Genomic DNA, 18,347 nt, shown 5'->3' on the forward strand with positions numbered 1-18,347 from the left:
TTAAAGTACTGTTTTTTGCAGTAGTCGTTAGTTTTTTTTTTTATCTTATTTATGAACTATGAATTTTTCATTTATATTTTTTATTTTGTGATTTGTATCAAAAATAAAGTATAAAATTTTAGTACTTTCACTAGGAGCACTGAATTGAGTTGTTTTGACTTAAAAAAATTTATTGTTGGTTAAGCTTGGCGAATATAACATCAGATACACAGTGCCAAAAGCCTGACCTAAAGTCGAACTTAGATAAAAAATAAAAAAAAAATATATTTGCAGATAACCTCATGTTTCTTATATCTGTGCACTTCCTAAGATGACTGATTCACAATCAAAGTTGGTGGTTTCAATTAATCCCTTCCAATTAGAAAAATGTTTACATGTATATATAAGTTGTTTCAGAGTAGCGAAATCTTTGCTCAGGTACAACAGAACATTGGTTTTCCATGAACCATACAGATACATAAACAATAGAACACTAACAAGCTCATTGATACGATAAAAATATAATGATGAAATTATCACAACTTACTTTTTTTTTTAAATATCAAAGTAAAAGGAAAGCAAATTGATACGAGATTCAGATTCTGTGACTTTTGGCATATTCTAAAAATTATCAATACAAGATATTTACTCAATATAGACAATGTTAAATATAATCAACAAACACTACTTTCATCAATAGAAACAAGTAATATATAAATATGTATTAACCTTCTATCCTAAAATGACAGCAAACCATCGCCTCCTTCTACTTTCAAATGCTAATTATCAGCTTGTGTTTCCTTCAAAAACATAAATGCTCTAATTTTACCATGTCATTATAGACGTTCCGAAATGATTTTCCTCTAAGTTCAGTATTTTTGTGATTTTACTTTCTACTATATATAACTATCATCTGAAATTTGCTGTCTCATATCCCATTGTATTTATATTATTTATCACATGACTTGCATGTGCTTATTATGTATCACTTCACAACTCTATCTAGTCATGATGAGCAAAAATAACTCAACCACCTATTCACAATTCCTCTACACTACCAATAATTTACCCACACTTTTTTGGTACATTTCTACCCTCGTGCATATCAGTACTGTAAGGAAAGACTGAAAACTTATAATGTTATACTTTCAATGAAATCAGTACTGATTTTGTCAGTACTGTTTCAGTACTGATTTTGACAGTACTGTTTTAATACTGATTTTGACAGTACTGTTTTAGTACTGATTTTGTCAGTACTGTTTCAGTACTGATTTTTACAGTACTGTTTTAGTACTGATTTTGACAGTACTGTTTCAGTACTGATTTTGACAGTACTGTTTTAGTACTGATTTTGACAGTACTGTTTTAGTACTGATTTAAACACTGAAAGACAGTCACAATCAAAATCAAGAAGTAAGCAAAGAATCACAAAACGACAGGGCATTTACAACAACACATTGAAAAATACATATATAAAAACAACACGAACTCCATTAAAAACCGGGAGTGAATTCAGGTGCTCCTAATGCGTATAAACACTGAAAGACAGTCACAACCAAAATCAAGAAGTAAGCAGAGAATCACAACACAAAAGGGCATAAAATTTATAACAACACTTTGAAAAATATATAAAAGACAACACGAACTCCATTAAAAACCGGGAGTGAATTCAGGTGCTCCTAATGGGTAAAATCCGATAAACTGCTTATCTTGCTTCATTTCTATTGTTTTCTCCTTCGCTTCAATAGTATTTCGATAGACGAGAGTAAGCTTGATAATTTTCCTTGGTCATGTTCACGTCGCTAAAAAAAATCTGCGCAGCAGGGTGATATAGTCTAAGAGAAAAATGTAACCAGCTAAAAAAGGATAATAATAATATTGTCACAGAACTATCAAACCTATATTTGGATACCAATTGTACTGAGATGCACATTGTAAAAACTTCTCTAATGATAAACACTTAATCAGAGATATCTACAAAAGATACAAAATATGCCACAAATTATTATATAGCATACTATACTTACCGAGTTTAAAAGTTTTCACTTCCAAGTATTTTTTGAAACAATACACATTCAAGTTAAAAAGATTAACAACACCAAATCTACTGAAACAGTACTGAAAATAACAATACCGAAATAGTACTGTCAATATCAGTACTGAAACAGTATTGACAAAATCAGTACTGAAACAGTACTGACAAAATTAGTACCGAAACAGTACTGTCAAAATCAGTACTGAAACAGTACTGATAAAATCAGTACTGAAACAGTACTGTCAAAATCAGTACTAAAACAGTACTGTCAAAATCAGTACTGAGACAGTACTGTCAAAATCAGTACTAAAACAGTACTGTCAAAATCAGTACTAAAACAGTACTGACAAAATCAGTACTGAAACAGTACTGACAAAATCAGTACTGATTTCATTGAAAGTATAACATTATAAGTTTTCAGTCTTCCCGAACAGTACTGATATGCACGAGGGTAGAAATGTACCAAAAAAGTATGGGTAAATTATTGGTAGTGTACAAACTATTATCTAGCTTATTAATTCTCATATATATATAAACAATAGAAAAAAAGCGATTAATTTTGTTTTCATAGTTTGGAAACTATATGGCTATATTCTCGTCGCGACATATTGAAGAATTCATTTAAATATATCTTATATTATTGGGGTTGTTGGTTTGAAAACGTTTTGTACGATTATTTTTTTTTTAAATTTCTACATATTATATGCAGTCACTGCTACTGGCTGATCAGACAACTGTGTGTCCAAATTATAATACTTACTATAGCAACTGTCAACTGTCTCATTCTGAATTCAAATTCTAAATTTCCCCACTAGCGTCTGAAATGAAGGCAACACTAGTATACCGCTGTTCAAAAGTCAAAGATCTATTGAGAGAAAACAAATCCGGGTGACAAACTAAAACCAAGGGAAACTCATCAACTATAAGAGGAAAATGTTCAACGGAACATCAGACACACAGAAGTGCAACAATAACAGATGCCAATGCAACATACAAGAAACAAGATATTAAATAACAACTGGGTCAATTTCCTGACTTGATACATGACTTTTTAAAAAATAATGAGGGATTGAACTGGTTTCGTGGCTACCCAAACCTCGCGCTAAATGTAATGGCAATATCGTCTGATATAGGCGGAACAGTATAGACTAAAAAGAATGTTAAAAATACCACTAAAATGCAACAATTTAATGTGAGAATAATGTCTTTAATCGTGTATCAATTGCAAATATCATGCAAGTAATAGATAACACCCAAGTTACAGTTCCCTCATATGTTACTACACTTTCCATTTTCCAGTTTGAGTACTGTGTACTAACACTCGTTAACGAGAATTTAGTGAAGATCAACCGACTTATTAACTTTAAGACTGATTATGCGTGGGAGTATAATTATGTTAATTTGTCAGCATATGGAAAGACTTATATTCCCGAGGAACATCATGTCATACTAAATTTATCGAAAATGTATTATCATTAACCAACCTTTTATTTCTTATTTTCGTTTTGATTAGTAGTACATATGAACTATTAAATGAGTGCATTTCAATTATCAATAGTAATATACGGATATGTGATAAGCACATTCTATTAACAGATTGTTACGAAACTTCGACAAGGATGTATAGCTAATTGAAAACTTTCCATTAGTACTTTTTCTGTGAAAGAATTTGCAATCTTTTTGAAAAATAGAAACAAGAAAAGTATAATAATCAAAGAATAATATAACCAAAGATTTGTATAGTTTCTTACTATACAAATCCTTAAGAGAGGTCAATTGAAACTAACAAAATTAAAATTATTAACCAACGGAACGAGTGGATATCAACGGTCATATTCCTGACTTGAACCTTAAATCCGACATCCCGAAATTACAAAAAAAAATCACGGATCCCGAAAGGATCAATCCAGAAATCCCGAGCCTAAAAACTCCCGATACCGGCGTCCCGATAAAGGTCCTATCCCCCCTCATATAGGGGGAAGGACCTTTTCCGGGATGTCGGGATTTATTTCTTTTTAATTAGGGACCTCGGGATTTCATTTTGACAGTGGCTATTTGACCGACACCGGCAAAATAGCAAATTTGCTATTTGACCGTCTCTGATTAAATTATATATCTAACTGGAATTAAAATTTAAGAATAATAATTAAATATAAATACTATTTAAAACCAAGGAGGTATACGTCCTTGTTAAAACACAGTGAAGTTATTTAAATAAAAACTTTTTACCGCCAAATTTTGACAGAAGATTCAAAAGAAGCTCCGAACGACAAGTCATGTGATACCGGTGGAAACTGAAAGTAGGAACTATGGGCAGTATTTGCAATAAGGCTGTTGGTGTATTTTTCGAGTATGACACGCCGAGAATAGTTCATATTCGTAGCAAAAAAGTCGGCGTGATAAATCGCCTGCTTCAGTTAATAATTATTGGATATGTTATTGGGTAAGAATTCTACAAAAGTTAAAAATTAAAATTTACAACACACCAATCCCAAAAACCACAGGCACTTGTTTCTAATCTATCCATGGGAAGAGTTTTGACCCACTATCAACGTATAGTGCCTGTGCCAAAAACAGCAAAAGACATGTGATGCATTACATGTATATATAAGTAAATTATATCTTGGACTAATAGGTAAAATATAATTATATTCTAGCTATTTCTGGATTGTAATTATACATCAGAATATATATGTAAAACAGTGAACAGTCTATAATATACCAGGTGTTGTAACACAGGAACTTGTTTTTATACCACCATGGGATGCAGACACTTGTTGCTGTCAATGTGTTGCTAACTATCCACTCCCATACGAAAAATCAGCATCAAAAAGTATCCATGTTCACAAGCCATTATAAAACACTTTTTAGTCTTTCCTTATGCACATATCGCCCTACTCAGTAGCTCCATAATTCTCGTATAACGGCTTTCAGATGAGAGTAGGCATTAACAGATGTCACAATGTGAGAGGAGAAGTTATAAGCGATGTCACAATGTGAGAGGTAAAGTTATCAGTGATGTCACAATGTGAGAGGTTAAGTTATCAGTGATGTCACAATGTGAGAGGTTAAGTTATCAGTGATGTCACGATGTGAGAGGTTAAGTTATCAGGGATGTCACAATGTGAGAGGAGATGTTACCATGCTTGCTTTTGTCAAGGGTTAAATTGTCTAAGGGAAGTTGAAACGACCATGGTAGAACGAAGTTCAGATAATCGGGTTTTCTTCGAAATAGATATCGTAAAATAACAGCTGCTTGACAATGTGAAGCTTTTTTGATTGTTCGCTAAGCTCACTCGCCAAAAAGGTGCACATCATGCACATTGTGCCTTGTGGTTGATATTTTACAATATCAATGTGTAGAAAATCCAATAATCTATACTTACATCAAATAAATCACACTTATTTTCATGATTTTGGTCTTTCATATACAAAATACATCTACTTTAAGTTATGTTAAACTTGTATATATTTACGATAAAAATTGTGTAGTTAATTTTTTGGTTGCCCACTATACTAGCAAGATTCAATCTTAACAGAGGACTTTTTTTAAATAGAACATTAAGATATCCTACTCATACATGTAAATGGATTGTCCAATTTCAACAAAACAAGTTAAACTGTTTATCATGTATAACATCATCAACATAGGATGTATTTGTTTTCAGATATGCTATAGTGTATAAAAAAGGTTACCAGGAGAATGATGCAGTGCAGAGTGCTGTCACAACAAAGTTGAAGGGTGTGGTCTATGTCAATCAATCACAGTATCCAGATATAACAACATCTGTTTGGGATGTTGCTGAATATGTTGTCCCTCCACAGGTAAGTTAAAAACAAAATAAGCAGACTGATGTGTAAACTCGGGGTCAGACCCATAATCCGACAGTCCCATAATCCGACAGTACTGTGGTCCCACAGTCCTTTAATCCGACAGCCTGATAGTCCAACTCACAGTCGCTTGTCTCTGAAAAACATGCATATGAAGATCCTAGTATAAAGACATGGAACAATTGTAATTTATTATACCCCAGCTTTTAAAAAAGGGGGGTATACTGTTTTACCTCTGTCTGTCCTTCCGTCAGTCCGTCAGTCAGTCAGTCCGTCCCATGAATATTTTTCATCGCATATTTCTCAGGAACTACAATACAAGGATTTCTGAAATTTGGTTTCAGGGTTTATCTAAGTCAGCTATACCGTGTGATGCGTTTTCAAATTGATCACTTGACAACTTCCTGTTTACCGAACACTTGTATGATTTTACACATGATAGCCAAGTTGAAAATTTTCGTCACATTTTTCTCAGGAACTACAATACAAGGATTTCTGAAATTTGGTTTCAGGATTTATATAAGTCAGCTACATTTATACTGTTTGATGCGTTTTCAGATTCATCACTCGACAACTTCCTGTTTACCGAACTTTTGCATACTTTTACACTATTTATATTATCCACTTGCGGGGGAGGTATCATCAGTGAGCAGTAAGTAGCTCGCAGTTTCACTTGTTTTTTTTAAGGCAAAAAAAATATTTGTCAAATCGATCAGTAAGACGTCTTCATACCTGATAACTGACCCGTATCCTGCGGGTTTAACCTGAAAAAAATAAATAACCCAGGGATTCTGAAAATGACCCGATTTCACTAGATTTAAAGCCTTCAGACTGATAGGGTAAAATATCTAATTTGGCATTAAATTTAGAAATATCCTAATAGGCTTTCTTAAAGAACATGTTTCCTAAGTTTCAAGCTGATTGGATTTCATCTTCATCAAAAACTACCTCAACTAAACTTTTGACCAAAACCTTTAACTTGAAGCGGGACAGATGAACAGACGGACAGACAAACAGACGGAGGAACAGACAGACAAACAGACGCACAGACCAGAAAACCATATATGGGGCATAATAATATTTCACTATTTTTCTACCTCAGAACAATTAACAAATAAAAATATTTGAAAATGATTTATTTCATCTATAATCAGTTATAATACATCCTTTACTTATTTATCTTTATTTTTTATTATAATCTAATATCATACTACATAGAATGTCAAGGTCAGTAAAAACTTCCACTTTTTGAACATTGGAAGCGGCCCTTAAATGGACTGTATAGCCAAACAAAGGCAGATTAGAACTTCAAATATAAGTAAAAGCATTTAACCGACCGTGCATGAGTTGTATAGGCAGTCTAGATCGTCAAAACATCCATATAATAGTGTCTCTCCTTCAATATTATTAGTTACATGGTGTGTTAGTGACCTAATACAAGATATATGGGGTGAGAGTGAAGAATCTGCGCTTCATACAAAATGTACTTGGTCAACACTTTTACACCCCAATGAAGTTACAAAAATGTATTCAATTTATATAGGACGATATCCATATCTTTTGCAGCAGAATATCAAGCCCCCCTCCCCTCAGCAGAAGAGATTCATGTCAGACCATCTGACTGTCGGATTAATTGACTGTGGGAATATTGGACTGTCAGACTACTGGACTGTCGGAATTAAGGGTTGTCAGATTATAGCTAAGCTCCCGTAAACTCTATAAATGTTTATTTTTCATCCAGCAATATGGGGTCTATGAAATTGCCATAGAATTTATAATTTTAAATGGTGCATAATTTTGAGAATTGAAGACCTACTCAATGAAACCATTGATGTGGAATGTCAGACTTGCAGAAAGTACACATTTCATTTTTTTGCTATCAACTTTTTGTCAATTGCTGTTGAATTAAAAAATAGTGTTTGAACAGCTATTTAAATAAAATTGAGAATGGAAATGGGGAATGTGTCAAAGAGACAACAACCCGACCAAATAAAAAAACAACAGCAGAAGTTCACCAACAGGTCTTCAATGAAGCGAGAAATTCCCACACCCGGAGGCGTCCTTCAGCTGGCCCCTAAACAAATATATACTAGTTCAGTGATAATGAACGCCATACTAATTTCCAAATTGTACACAAGAAACTAAAATTAAAATAATACAAAACTGACAAAGGCCAGAGGCTCCTGACTTGGGACAGGCGCAAAAATGCGGCGGGGTTAAACATGTTTGTGAGATCTCCCCCCTCCCCCTATACCTCTAACCAATGTAGAAAAGTAAACGCATAACAATACGCACATTAAAATTCAGTTCAAGAGAAGTCCGAGTCTGATGTCAGAAGATGTAAAACATATATACTATATAGATATAGGAAGATCTGGTATGATTGCTAATGAGACAATTCTCCATTCGAGTACTGGTAACAATTTATAAAAGTAAACCATAATAGGTCAAGGTATGGTTTTCAACAGTTCTATAGTTCCTTTTTAACTCAAATTTAACATGTTTAAGCAATTGATCAAAATTGTAGAAGAATATTTTCAGCTTCTTATGCTTTTGTACATATGTAACCAGAGAACATGATTCAACATACAAAATAAACTTTGACTCTACAGGGACTTGAACCAAGGACCTCTGTGTTACAAGGCAGCATGTTTACTGACTGATCTAAAAAAAGTACTGCCCCTGTCTAACTGCTAAGTGTCTACCACATTTAGTGACGGGAGTAATCACGTCACACTTCCCTAACCGGGACCCCAAGAGTCATCATACCATTATGACTCTCACACAAACATACCCTAGCTAGATATCCTCTCTAACATGATGGGTTTTTATGCCCCGGCAGTATACAATGGTATAGGAGGGGGCATTAAGGTTTTATCCTTGTCTGTCTGTAAGTAAATTCCAAATTTGCTTTCTGTTTGCTAACTTTAGTTTGTTTATACCAAATGTTATGAAATTTATACACAATGTTTATTACCACAAAATACAGATCAAGTTTGAATTTTGGTGGAGTTTCTTATACTGTTCTAGATTTATGCTAATTTACAACTGTAAAAATTGCTAAATTTTTAGCTCATTCTCTAACTTAACTTCAGTTTGCCTCAACCAAATGTTATGAAACTTATACACAATGCTTATTAAAACATTGTTAAAGCTATAGTCTTCATACGACGGCAGTAATATTATTAGTATCATGTTGTTGTCAGCTTCTTTCAAAGAAGTTTGTTTTTTGCACAATTAAATTAGTATAAGTAAATAGAAATCTATGAAATTTAAACACAAGATTTATGACTACAAAAGGAAGGTTGGGATTGATTTTGTGGTTAATGGTCCAAACATGCAGTTTAGGAAAAAGGGACCCAAATAAGCATTTTTCTAGTTTCCAGACAACCTGTGGAATGGTGTATTGATCTCTCTGAAATTATACCACAAGTTTCCATACCACAAAGGGATTGTGAAGAATTACTTATGGCTCAAACTATTTATGAATTTGGGCAAAAAGGGGGAAAAACAAGGGTTTCCTGGTTAATGGACAATAACTTAAGTACAAAACATAATTTATAAGCAGTGTAAGGAAAGTAATTCAAACACAATTTCATTTTGAATTACCTCCCTGACATTGCTGTAAAATTACGTATTAAAAAATGTTGTATTGTCTTAGCAATTTTTTTGTTGAAGTTACATTCTTCAAATATTATTGTTTTTTGCAAAAAAAAAGGGGGGTTGGGGTAAAACAAAAAGGTTTTTTTAGTGTGTGTGTGTGTGTGTGTTTGAGGGGGAAGGGGATGGAGGAGAGGGGGGTTACTTCGCAACATTATATTAATCCCTTCCCATTGTGCAGGTGCAAGTGCTAGGATTAGCCTCCTCTTTACTGAAATCTACAAGGGTGTCTTTTACATGCAAGAAATATGGCTCTCTCATAACATGGGTCAGCCATTTATCGTCCCCTTCCCATTGACTATCATTGTTTCTCAAGACCAAACTCACAAATGGTTTAATTCGAAGGAGAGCTGAAAATTCAGTCCCTGAAATTTTCTCCCTGGAACTGGGATTTTAACCATTTAACAGGAAACTTTGTGTTAGTTGTCCTATGTGCTAACAACTACACCACTGCTCTCATGATGCTTCACATATTATTTCATGTATCTGTAGTCTTATTTCTTTTCTTAAACTCTTGCTAAATTTAGATCTGGAAATAAGCCTTTCCAATTACACTTACATGTTGGAAAATTTGCAAGTAGACTGTTTGAATGGGTTCCATTTGAATTCATATTTGTTCAAAAATATGTTGTGCTTTTGTTTGCAATTAGAACAAGAACATCTTATTTATTGATATTTTCAATAGCATGTTTAAATTTTTCAAAATATAATATAAAAATACACAGAAAGTCCATTGAAGTTTATTTTCTTAATACATTCAATTTGCATGTATAATTTAGTACATGTACAAAATGTATATAATTAAGGACTTCCACTCAGTCTATATGATATGTTATAATGGACCTGTCCTCTGTCAATATAATCTGAAAATGTCCATTTATCGGTCGTCCCACGGTCTATATCACTCTGTTCAGCTCTTAATATTATTCCATATCATGTCTTTGTGACGTCAAATACGTTGACCTGGCCTTAATAACTTTGACCCGGACATATCAGCGACGTCATAATGTTTGACCCGACGTTTATAACTTTGACCCGAACTTATCAAGTCATCATTTGTGTGCTGGTGAAACAAAGAAAACACTTCTGAAACAAGCAAATATAGCCCGATAAATCGATTATCAGATTATCTGCATAATGATATTGTAAAATATCAGCTGCTTGGCATTATATGAAGGCTTTTTGATCTCGTTCGCTACGCTCACTCGACAAAAAGCTTCATATTATGTCTCACAGCTGATATTTAAGATATCAACATGCAGATAACCTGATAATCGGTACATATCACATATTGACCTCGTCAAAAGTTCATAATTGATAAATATTTTTGGTTATCTTGTATTCTTGTATTCAGCTGATACATATTTTTACTTTTAAAACTCACTGTTCTATTCTGTATTTATAAACATTTATCACACTTTAATTATGCGTAGCCTGCCTTCGATAATATCAGACTATGTAAATATCCTTGTTAATATTTGTTAAATGTTAAACCCATATCCCAAGTACCCCATAGGAATTCTCTGATACATTAAGGATAAGGGAGGAACAGGGACATCTATGCATGCCATGTCTCAATAAAAGTTTGGTATTACCAAAACAAATGTAGGGCAGTAACTCTATTCATTTATTCATTGTTATACGATTTAGAGTTCAGATGAATCAGCAAAAGTTGTTTTACAGCGCTATCTAAAATTATTTCTGATAACGTTATAGAGGAAAGATATACATGTACCCCTTGATAAACAATTAAGTATAAAGGTCTACCACTTACTTCACGTAGATTTTATAAATGGCGTATTCAGAGTCCTTCCCTAAGGAGCAGATCCCACTTGGGTGTCAGCTGTGTGAAAATGGGAATAAGATAGAATGGAAATGTTGTGAATGTAACCTGTTTATGTGTGATGGATGTAAAGATGGAGTTCATTTTAGAATTGCAAAGGATCATAAACTCTTTAACATTAAGGAGATAGGAGAACATGAAGACGCCTGGGACAGTTTTGCCTTCAGTGAATTGATTTGCCAAGATCATCCCAACCAACCCTGCAGTCTTTATTGTAAAACCTGCAATAGTGTTATTTGTCTGAAATGTATTGTAAAAGTTCATAACGGACATGACTTTGTGGATGAGGAGGAATTTTGCGATAAAAAAGAGGTACTACAAGATGGACAGAAGAAGGTCCAGAGCAAATTAAGCAAATTAATCTGTAGAAAAGGTAAGATGATGGTGCCTGAAGAAGCTGAAAATCCAAAACTACTTCAGATTAAGCAGAACATTCTGGATCATAAGAAAAACTTGATCAAGGAAGTGGAACAATATGCTGACAATCTTGTTCAAGATGCCAATCAACACTTTGGTACCCTGAAACAGGAAGAGGAAACAAAAATTGATAAAGAGATTCAAAATATGCATGCAAAGAATGAGGCCTTAGAAGGTATCATCACATCAAAGGATTTCATGAAGTTTTTCAGCGATTTTGATAAACTGTATGTTTCCTTAAATGAAAATGTGCTTCAAGACACCAGCAATATTTCTTCTTTGTCAATTTTTGTTCCAGCTGAATTTACATCGCTTAATTTTGGAACACTAGAGGGAAACCTTCCTCATGTTCAATTTAAAGTTACAAATCAATGGACCACAGACCTAAGGAATATCCATTCAATTGTAAGGTGTCTAGACAGCAGCCTGTGGATAGCAGACAATGTAAATGGTGTGTTGCAACATATTAAACTTAAAACAGATGATGTAAAGGTCTTATCAAGTTTTAATAGTAAAGTTTTTGGATTAGTTGACGTATCTAGTTGCATTCTTTTGTCAACAGAAGAAACAATATTAAAAAGGATAGATAAGGGATCAAGAGATATATTGGATTCTTATTATAATACTGCTCCATGGATAGCAAGGGATGTTCATATCACGAGAGATGAGAAAGTCATAATAACAGCCAGATCTCCAGGAAATCCATTCTCCACCAAAGGACGAAGTGTTGTTCTTGTAAATCAACCAGGAAAAAGAGTCATTGAACAATTTGAATTTGATTACAGAAGTTACATCAAACCATTATTTACACTTCCTGTTCGGGTAGCAAGCACCAGTAATGGAAATATATGTGTAGTTGATACTTTAGATAAAGACTTAAGAGGGAGAGTGGTTGTATTAGGGCAGGCAGGAAAAGTCAAAGGGATTTATGCAGGTCATGGTGATGTCAATTCTAAAGACAAACCATTTACGCCTCAAGGTATACTTGTTACACCGTCAGATAATATTCTAGTTACAGATTGGGAGAACCACCTCATCCATATTTTGAATCATGATGGAGAATTCATTTTATATTACAGTTTGAAAGATATTGGGATCTATTATCCACATTCTCTAGCTCTGTCTACATCAGGACATCTATATATAGGATGTACAGGTTCATTACCTTTTCTGAAAACTTTCAGAGGGAAACTTTACAAGGTGGAATTTTCATGAAGCAGGCGCAGCAGAAAATATCAACAATTATATAAAGTGGATATTTAAAAAGTGCATGCACATTGGATTGTTTTTTTCCTCTAAGATTAAATTTTAACATATTTTAGAAAGATTTTTTTGCAAAATATTGAATAAGTAGTTTGCTTTATTGTATACTCTGTTGTAAATTAGTCATGTAAATAGTATGTGTAATTATGATGATAATGATATCAGTTAAAGTTACAAAAAGTTTATCAAATCCTTAATCTGTATGATGTCATATCGTCACATCATCAATATCAGTCAAGGTTAAAAAGGCTTTATCAAACCAAGCTTAATCGGTATTACTTTATATATCTCTTCAAGTTTGAGAAAAAAATCTTATTGTTCATACTTACACAAATGCTTTCATAATACCTTTTATAGGTATCCTCCTGTTATGTGTTTTCATAATAATAATTTTCACTGCTAATGGTTTTCACTGTTGAGGTTTTATTCACATGTGTACTTAAGTTTTTAAAGCATGCTCTGTCGAATATTTTTAGGTATTTAAAAGTTTTTTTCAAGGCTTTATACGATTTTTTATACGCCCGGGACGGGACGTATTATGGTATACTGTTGTCCGTTCGTCCGTCTGTCTGTCTGTCTGTCCAGTCGTCTGTCCGTCCGTCCGTCGTCCACACTTCGGACAATAACTCAAAAACACTTTCACCAATTTCCATGAAACTTAAGTGAATTGTTTATATCTTTTGAAGTAAGCTCCCTTTCGTTTTTTTTTAATTTCAGAATTAAAGTTTTGGATTTATGGGGCTTTATTCATAAAAAAGGGGGGATTTTCAACACTTCAAACAATAACTCAAAAAGGCTTTCACCAGTGTCCATGAAACTTTGGTGAATTGTTTATATCTATCGATGAAATTTTCAGATAAATCCGACAACCCATTGTTGGGTTGCTGCCCCTGAATTGGTAATTTTAAGGAAATTTTGCTGGTTTTGGTCCGTTGTCGTCGTCGTTAACTTTTACAAAAATCTTCTCCTCTGAAACTACCAGGCCAAACTAAACCAAACTTGGCCACAATCATCATTTGGGTATCTAGTTTAAAAAATGTGTGGCGTGACCCCCCAACCAACCAAGATGGCCGCCATGGCTAAAAATAGACCATAGGGGTAAAATGCAGTTTTTGGCTTATAACTCAAAATCCAAAGCTTTAAGAGCAAATCTGGCATGGGGTAAAATTGGTTATCAAGTCAAGATCTATCTGCCCTGAAATTTTCAGATGAATCCGACAACCCATTGTTGGGTTGCTGCCCCTGAATTGGTAATTTTAGGGAAATTTTGCTGGTTTTGGTTACTATCTTGAATATTATTATAGGTAGAGATAAACTGTAAACAGCAATAATGTTCAGCAAAGTAAGATCTACAAATAAGTCTGCACAACCAAAATGGTCAGATGACCCCTTTAGGAGTTATTGCCCTTTATAGTCAATTTTTAACCATTTTTCATAAATCTTAGTAATCTTTTACAAAAATCTTCTCCTCTGAAACTACTGGGCCAAATTAAACAAAACTTGGCCACAATCATCATTGGAGTATCTAGTTTAAAAATATGTGGCATTACCCGGCCAAGCAACCAAGATGGCCGCCATGGCTAAAAATAGAACATAGGGGTAAAATGCAGTTTTTGGCTTATAACTCAAAAACAAAGAATTTAGAGCAAATCTGACATGGAGTAAAATTGTTTATCAGGTCAAGATCTATCTGCCCTGAAATTTTCAGGTGAATCGGACAACCCGTTGTTGGGTTGCTGCCCCTGAATTGGTCATTTTAAGTAAATTTTGCCTTTTTTTGTTATTATCTTGAATAATATAATAGATAGAGATAAACTGTAAACAGCAACAATGTACAACAAAGTACGACCTAAAAATAAGTCAACACAACCAAAATGGTCAGATGACCCCTTTAGGAGTTATTGCCCTTTATAGGCAATTTTTAACAATTTTCATGAAATTTGTAAATTTTAACTAACATTTTCCACTGAAACTACTAGGCCAAGTTCAATATAGATAGAAATAATTGTAAGCGTAGAACGTTCAGTAAAGTAAGATGTACAAACACATCACCATCACCAAAACACAATTGTGTCATGAATTCAAATGCGTCCTTTGTATAATATTCACATAGACCAAGGTGAGCGACACAGGCTCTTTATAGCCTTTAGTTTTTTAATTTCAGACTTTAAGTTTTGGATTTATGGGGCTTTATTCATAAAAAAGGGGGATTTTTTACACTTCGGACAATAACTCAAAAAGCCTTTCACCAATGTCCATGAAACTTTGGTGAATTGTTTATATCTATTGATGTAACAAATAATACTTAATAAAGTCTGATGAAAACATAAAATTTGTAAAATCTTTAGTTCAATTTAAAACATTAAAAAAGGGACGAAAGATACCAAAGGAACAGTCAAACTCGTAAATCTAAAACAAACTGACAATGCCATGGCTAAAAATGAAAATGACAAACAGAAAAACAATAGTACACATGACACAACATAGAAAACTAAAGAATAAACAACACGAACCCCACCAAAAACTAGGGGTGATCTCAGGTGCTCCGGAAGTGTAAGCAGATCCTGCTCCACATGCGGCACCCGTCGTGTTGCTTATGTGATTACAAATCCGGTAAATAGTCTAATTCGGTAGGTCAAATTCATGAAAGAGAAGGGGATTGTAGTTACGACGTAAGGAACATATCCGATATCATTTGTGAAACGGTTATCCCATAACGGTCAACCAACTCGCGATGGCGTCCGTAAAATTTACGAAGGGATGATTTCAACTTCACCATTTGGAACTCTTGGTTTAATAGCTTCCTTGTGAGCAGTAACCCTCTATCAAGAAAATCATGATAGGAAATGCAAGCACGGGAATATGGTATCAATTGGGAGATATATACCCTGTATGCAGGTGCTGCTGGAATGTTGCTACTTAGAAATGGAAAGTTCACAATTGGAAAGCTGAAATCATCTCTTTTGTCGTAAAGTTTTGTCTTCAACCGACCCTCATTGTCAATTTCTAGATGTAAGTCAAGATATGAAGCCGACTTAACTGTATCTGTAGTATCCTTTATCTCCAATTCGATGGGATAGATGCGATCCACATAGTCACCAAATTTTGAATTGTTTAGTGAAAGAACGTCATCTAATTGTAGCGGAAAGTAGAGTTAAAGGATATTGCTAACTTCTTATCTTTCTTCCTAAGAAGTTCCTGCATGAAGTTTCTTGTAAAAAATAGGTTCCATGAATGTCATACGTTTGTACTATTATTGAATGGTTGCAAGGATGAAAGCACATTAGCAGTCCCTGAGATACTAACTGTTCCCTGAGGCATATATCATTTTATGATAACATTTTAACTATCTAAGCTATGGATAAAAATCAAATACTGTTTTTGCATATAGGATGTTTTACTCTTGTTAAAATTGGTTGCAATTGAAATCACAAATGATACCTTAGCATTGCAGCTTATTTATAGAGTTAGGTTTAGGTGGAAGGGTTGAGTGCAATATTTTTTTTTATATAAAAAAAACATAACTAGATATAGGAAGATGTGGTGTGAGTGCCAATGAGACAACTCTCCATCCAAATAACAATTTAAAAATTAAACCATTATAGGTTAAAGTACGGCCTTCAACACGGAGCCTTGGCTCACACCGAACAACAAGCTATAAAGGGCGCCCAAAATTACTAGTGTAAAACCATTCAAACGGGAAAACCAACGGTCTAATCTATATAAACAAAACGAGAAACAAGAAACACGTATATATTACATAAACAAACAACAACTACTGTACATCAGATTCCTGACTTAGGACAGGTGCAAACATTTGCAGCGGGATTAAACGTTTTAATGGGCCCAAACCTTCTCCCTTTTTCTGAAACAATAGCATAACATCACAACATATAAAAACATACTAGTCTACAATAGCACATAATAAGTGAACAAGTGACAACATAATAGTCCTAACATGTGACTTAATATTCCTTAAATGTTAAAGGGTGTCATTTTATGAAAATAATAAGGAAATCAAGTCTCCTAAACATTTATCAATATGATCATCTTGTGAATATTCTAAACAATAAAAAGGTTCAATCAATATACCCCAAGAAAATTACCTTCTTTCAAACTACTATAAAATTTGGAAATCAGCCATATAATTACTAAAACCCATAATCATTTATCACTTTCCTTATATTGCATTGAAGACTTCTATGTTATATGCCAATGTTAATGATATTTGTTTTTTATGCTAAATATTGAAAAGCTGAACTAGGTTAAATCATCAGTGTCTTCTTCACTGTAATCACTGTCCTCATCATCAGAAAAATCCTCATTTTCATTCTCAGAAGAGGCCTCCTCATCATCAATGAAATCCTCATCCTTATCATCAATGAAATCCTCATCTCCATCATCAATGTAATCTGTATCTTCATCATCAATGAAATCCTTACTTTCATCAACTGCTTCCTCATTTAGATCATAACTTTCAGTAGAGTCACTTTCACCATCTTCACTTTCCCTGTTATCTTCTTGCTGCTCCTCATTGTCATTGTAGTCTTTTTTGCCATTTTTGTACGCCCGTCGTCTTTCAGACAGGACGTATTATGGTATACCATTGTCTGTCTGTCCGTCCGTCGTCCACACTTCAGACAATAACTCACATAAGCTCCCTTTCCATTTCATAAATATAAAAGGTACTTGGTACTCAGAAAGTGTGTTGTGAACAAGATAGAATGTATGGATGAAAAATTGAGACAACAAACTTAGTTAAATTTGAGGTAGCCTTAATAGTGCCAATTTTCTTGTGCATTTTTATTTATTATTTGGGGGGAGGGGGTATTTGACAGGGCTCACACTATTTCTAGTTGATCATATGAATTCATTAAAAGACAAGTTAAAAGAGCAACGGGCGTATCATGCGCTAAAGCGCAGCCCTTTAATACTGTGTCCGATTATTTTGTGATTTTCGTATGTCAAAAAACGATGTCATATGTTTTCTTATGAAGTTAAAACTAAATCAGTACACAGACATGTGCCATGTGTACTGGAAATGACTTAAAATCTGGAAATACACATTTTCTAAAGACATTGTTCTAAGGTTACTGCTTGAATCGTAAAAAAAGTTATTTGATTCTTTTAAGTACTAAAACAAACTAGTAAATAGTTTTTGGTTGATGTTTCATGTGCTAAAATTGTAGCATGATTTTTTTGGTCAGAAAATTGGCACATTAGTTTTCTACAAAAGTCTTTATTATTTTGAATTTAAAATGCAGTTTTCAAGGTTTGCAATTAAATGTAACTGTAAACTCTAAGACTGTTTTCATCTTT

At 33.8% G+C, this 18,347-nt stretch overlaps 1 protein-coding gene across 4 annotated transcripts in view; it reads left to right on the forward strand.

Moving 5' to 3' along the window:
- The first annotated feature begins 4,295 nt into the window (after positions 1-4,295).
- Positions 4,296-18,347, forward strand: part of LOC134728296 (P2X purinoceptor 4-like) — a 36,645-nt gene continuing 22,593 nt past the window's right edge. For all 4 annotated transcript variants that reach the window (XM_063592856.1, XM_063592855.1, XM_063592857.1 and 1 more), the window contains exons 1-2: positions 4,296-4,457; positions 5,683-5,839. In XM_063592856.1, the coding sequence (XP_063448926.1) occupies positions 4,324-4,457; positions 5,683-5,839 (291 nt within the window). In that variant the 5' untranslated portion in view covers positions 4,296-4,323. The remainder of the gene's footprint in view (positions 4,458-5,682; positions 5,840-18,347) is intronic.

This window comes from Mytilus trossulus, chromosome 8 (genome assembly GCF_036588685.1).
Source record: "Mytilus trossulus isolate FHL-02 chromosome 8, PNRI_Mtr1.1.1.hap1, whole genome shotgun sequence".
NCBI lineage: Eukaryota > Metazoa > Mollusca > Bivalvia > Mytilida > Mytilidae > Mytilus > Mytilus trossulus.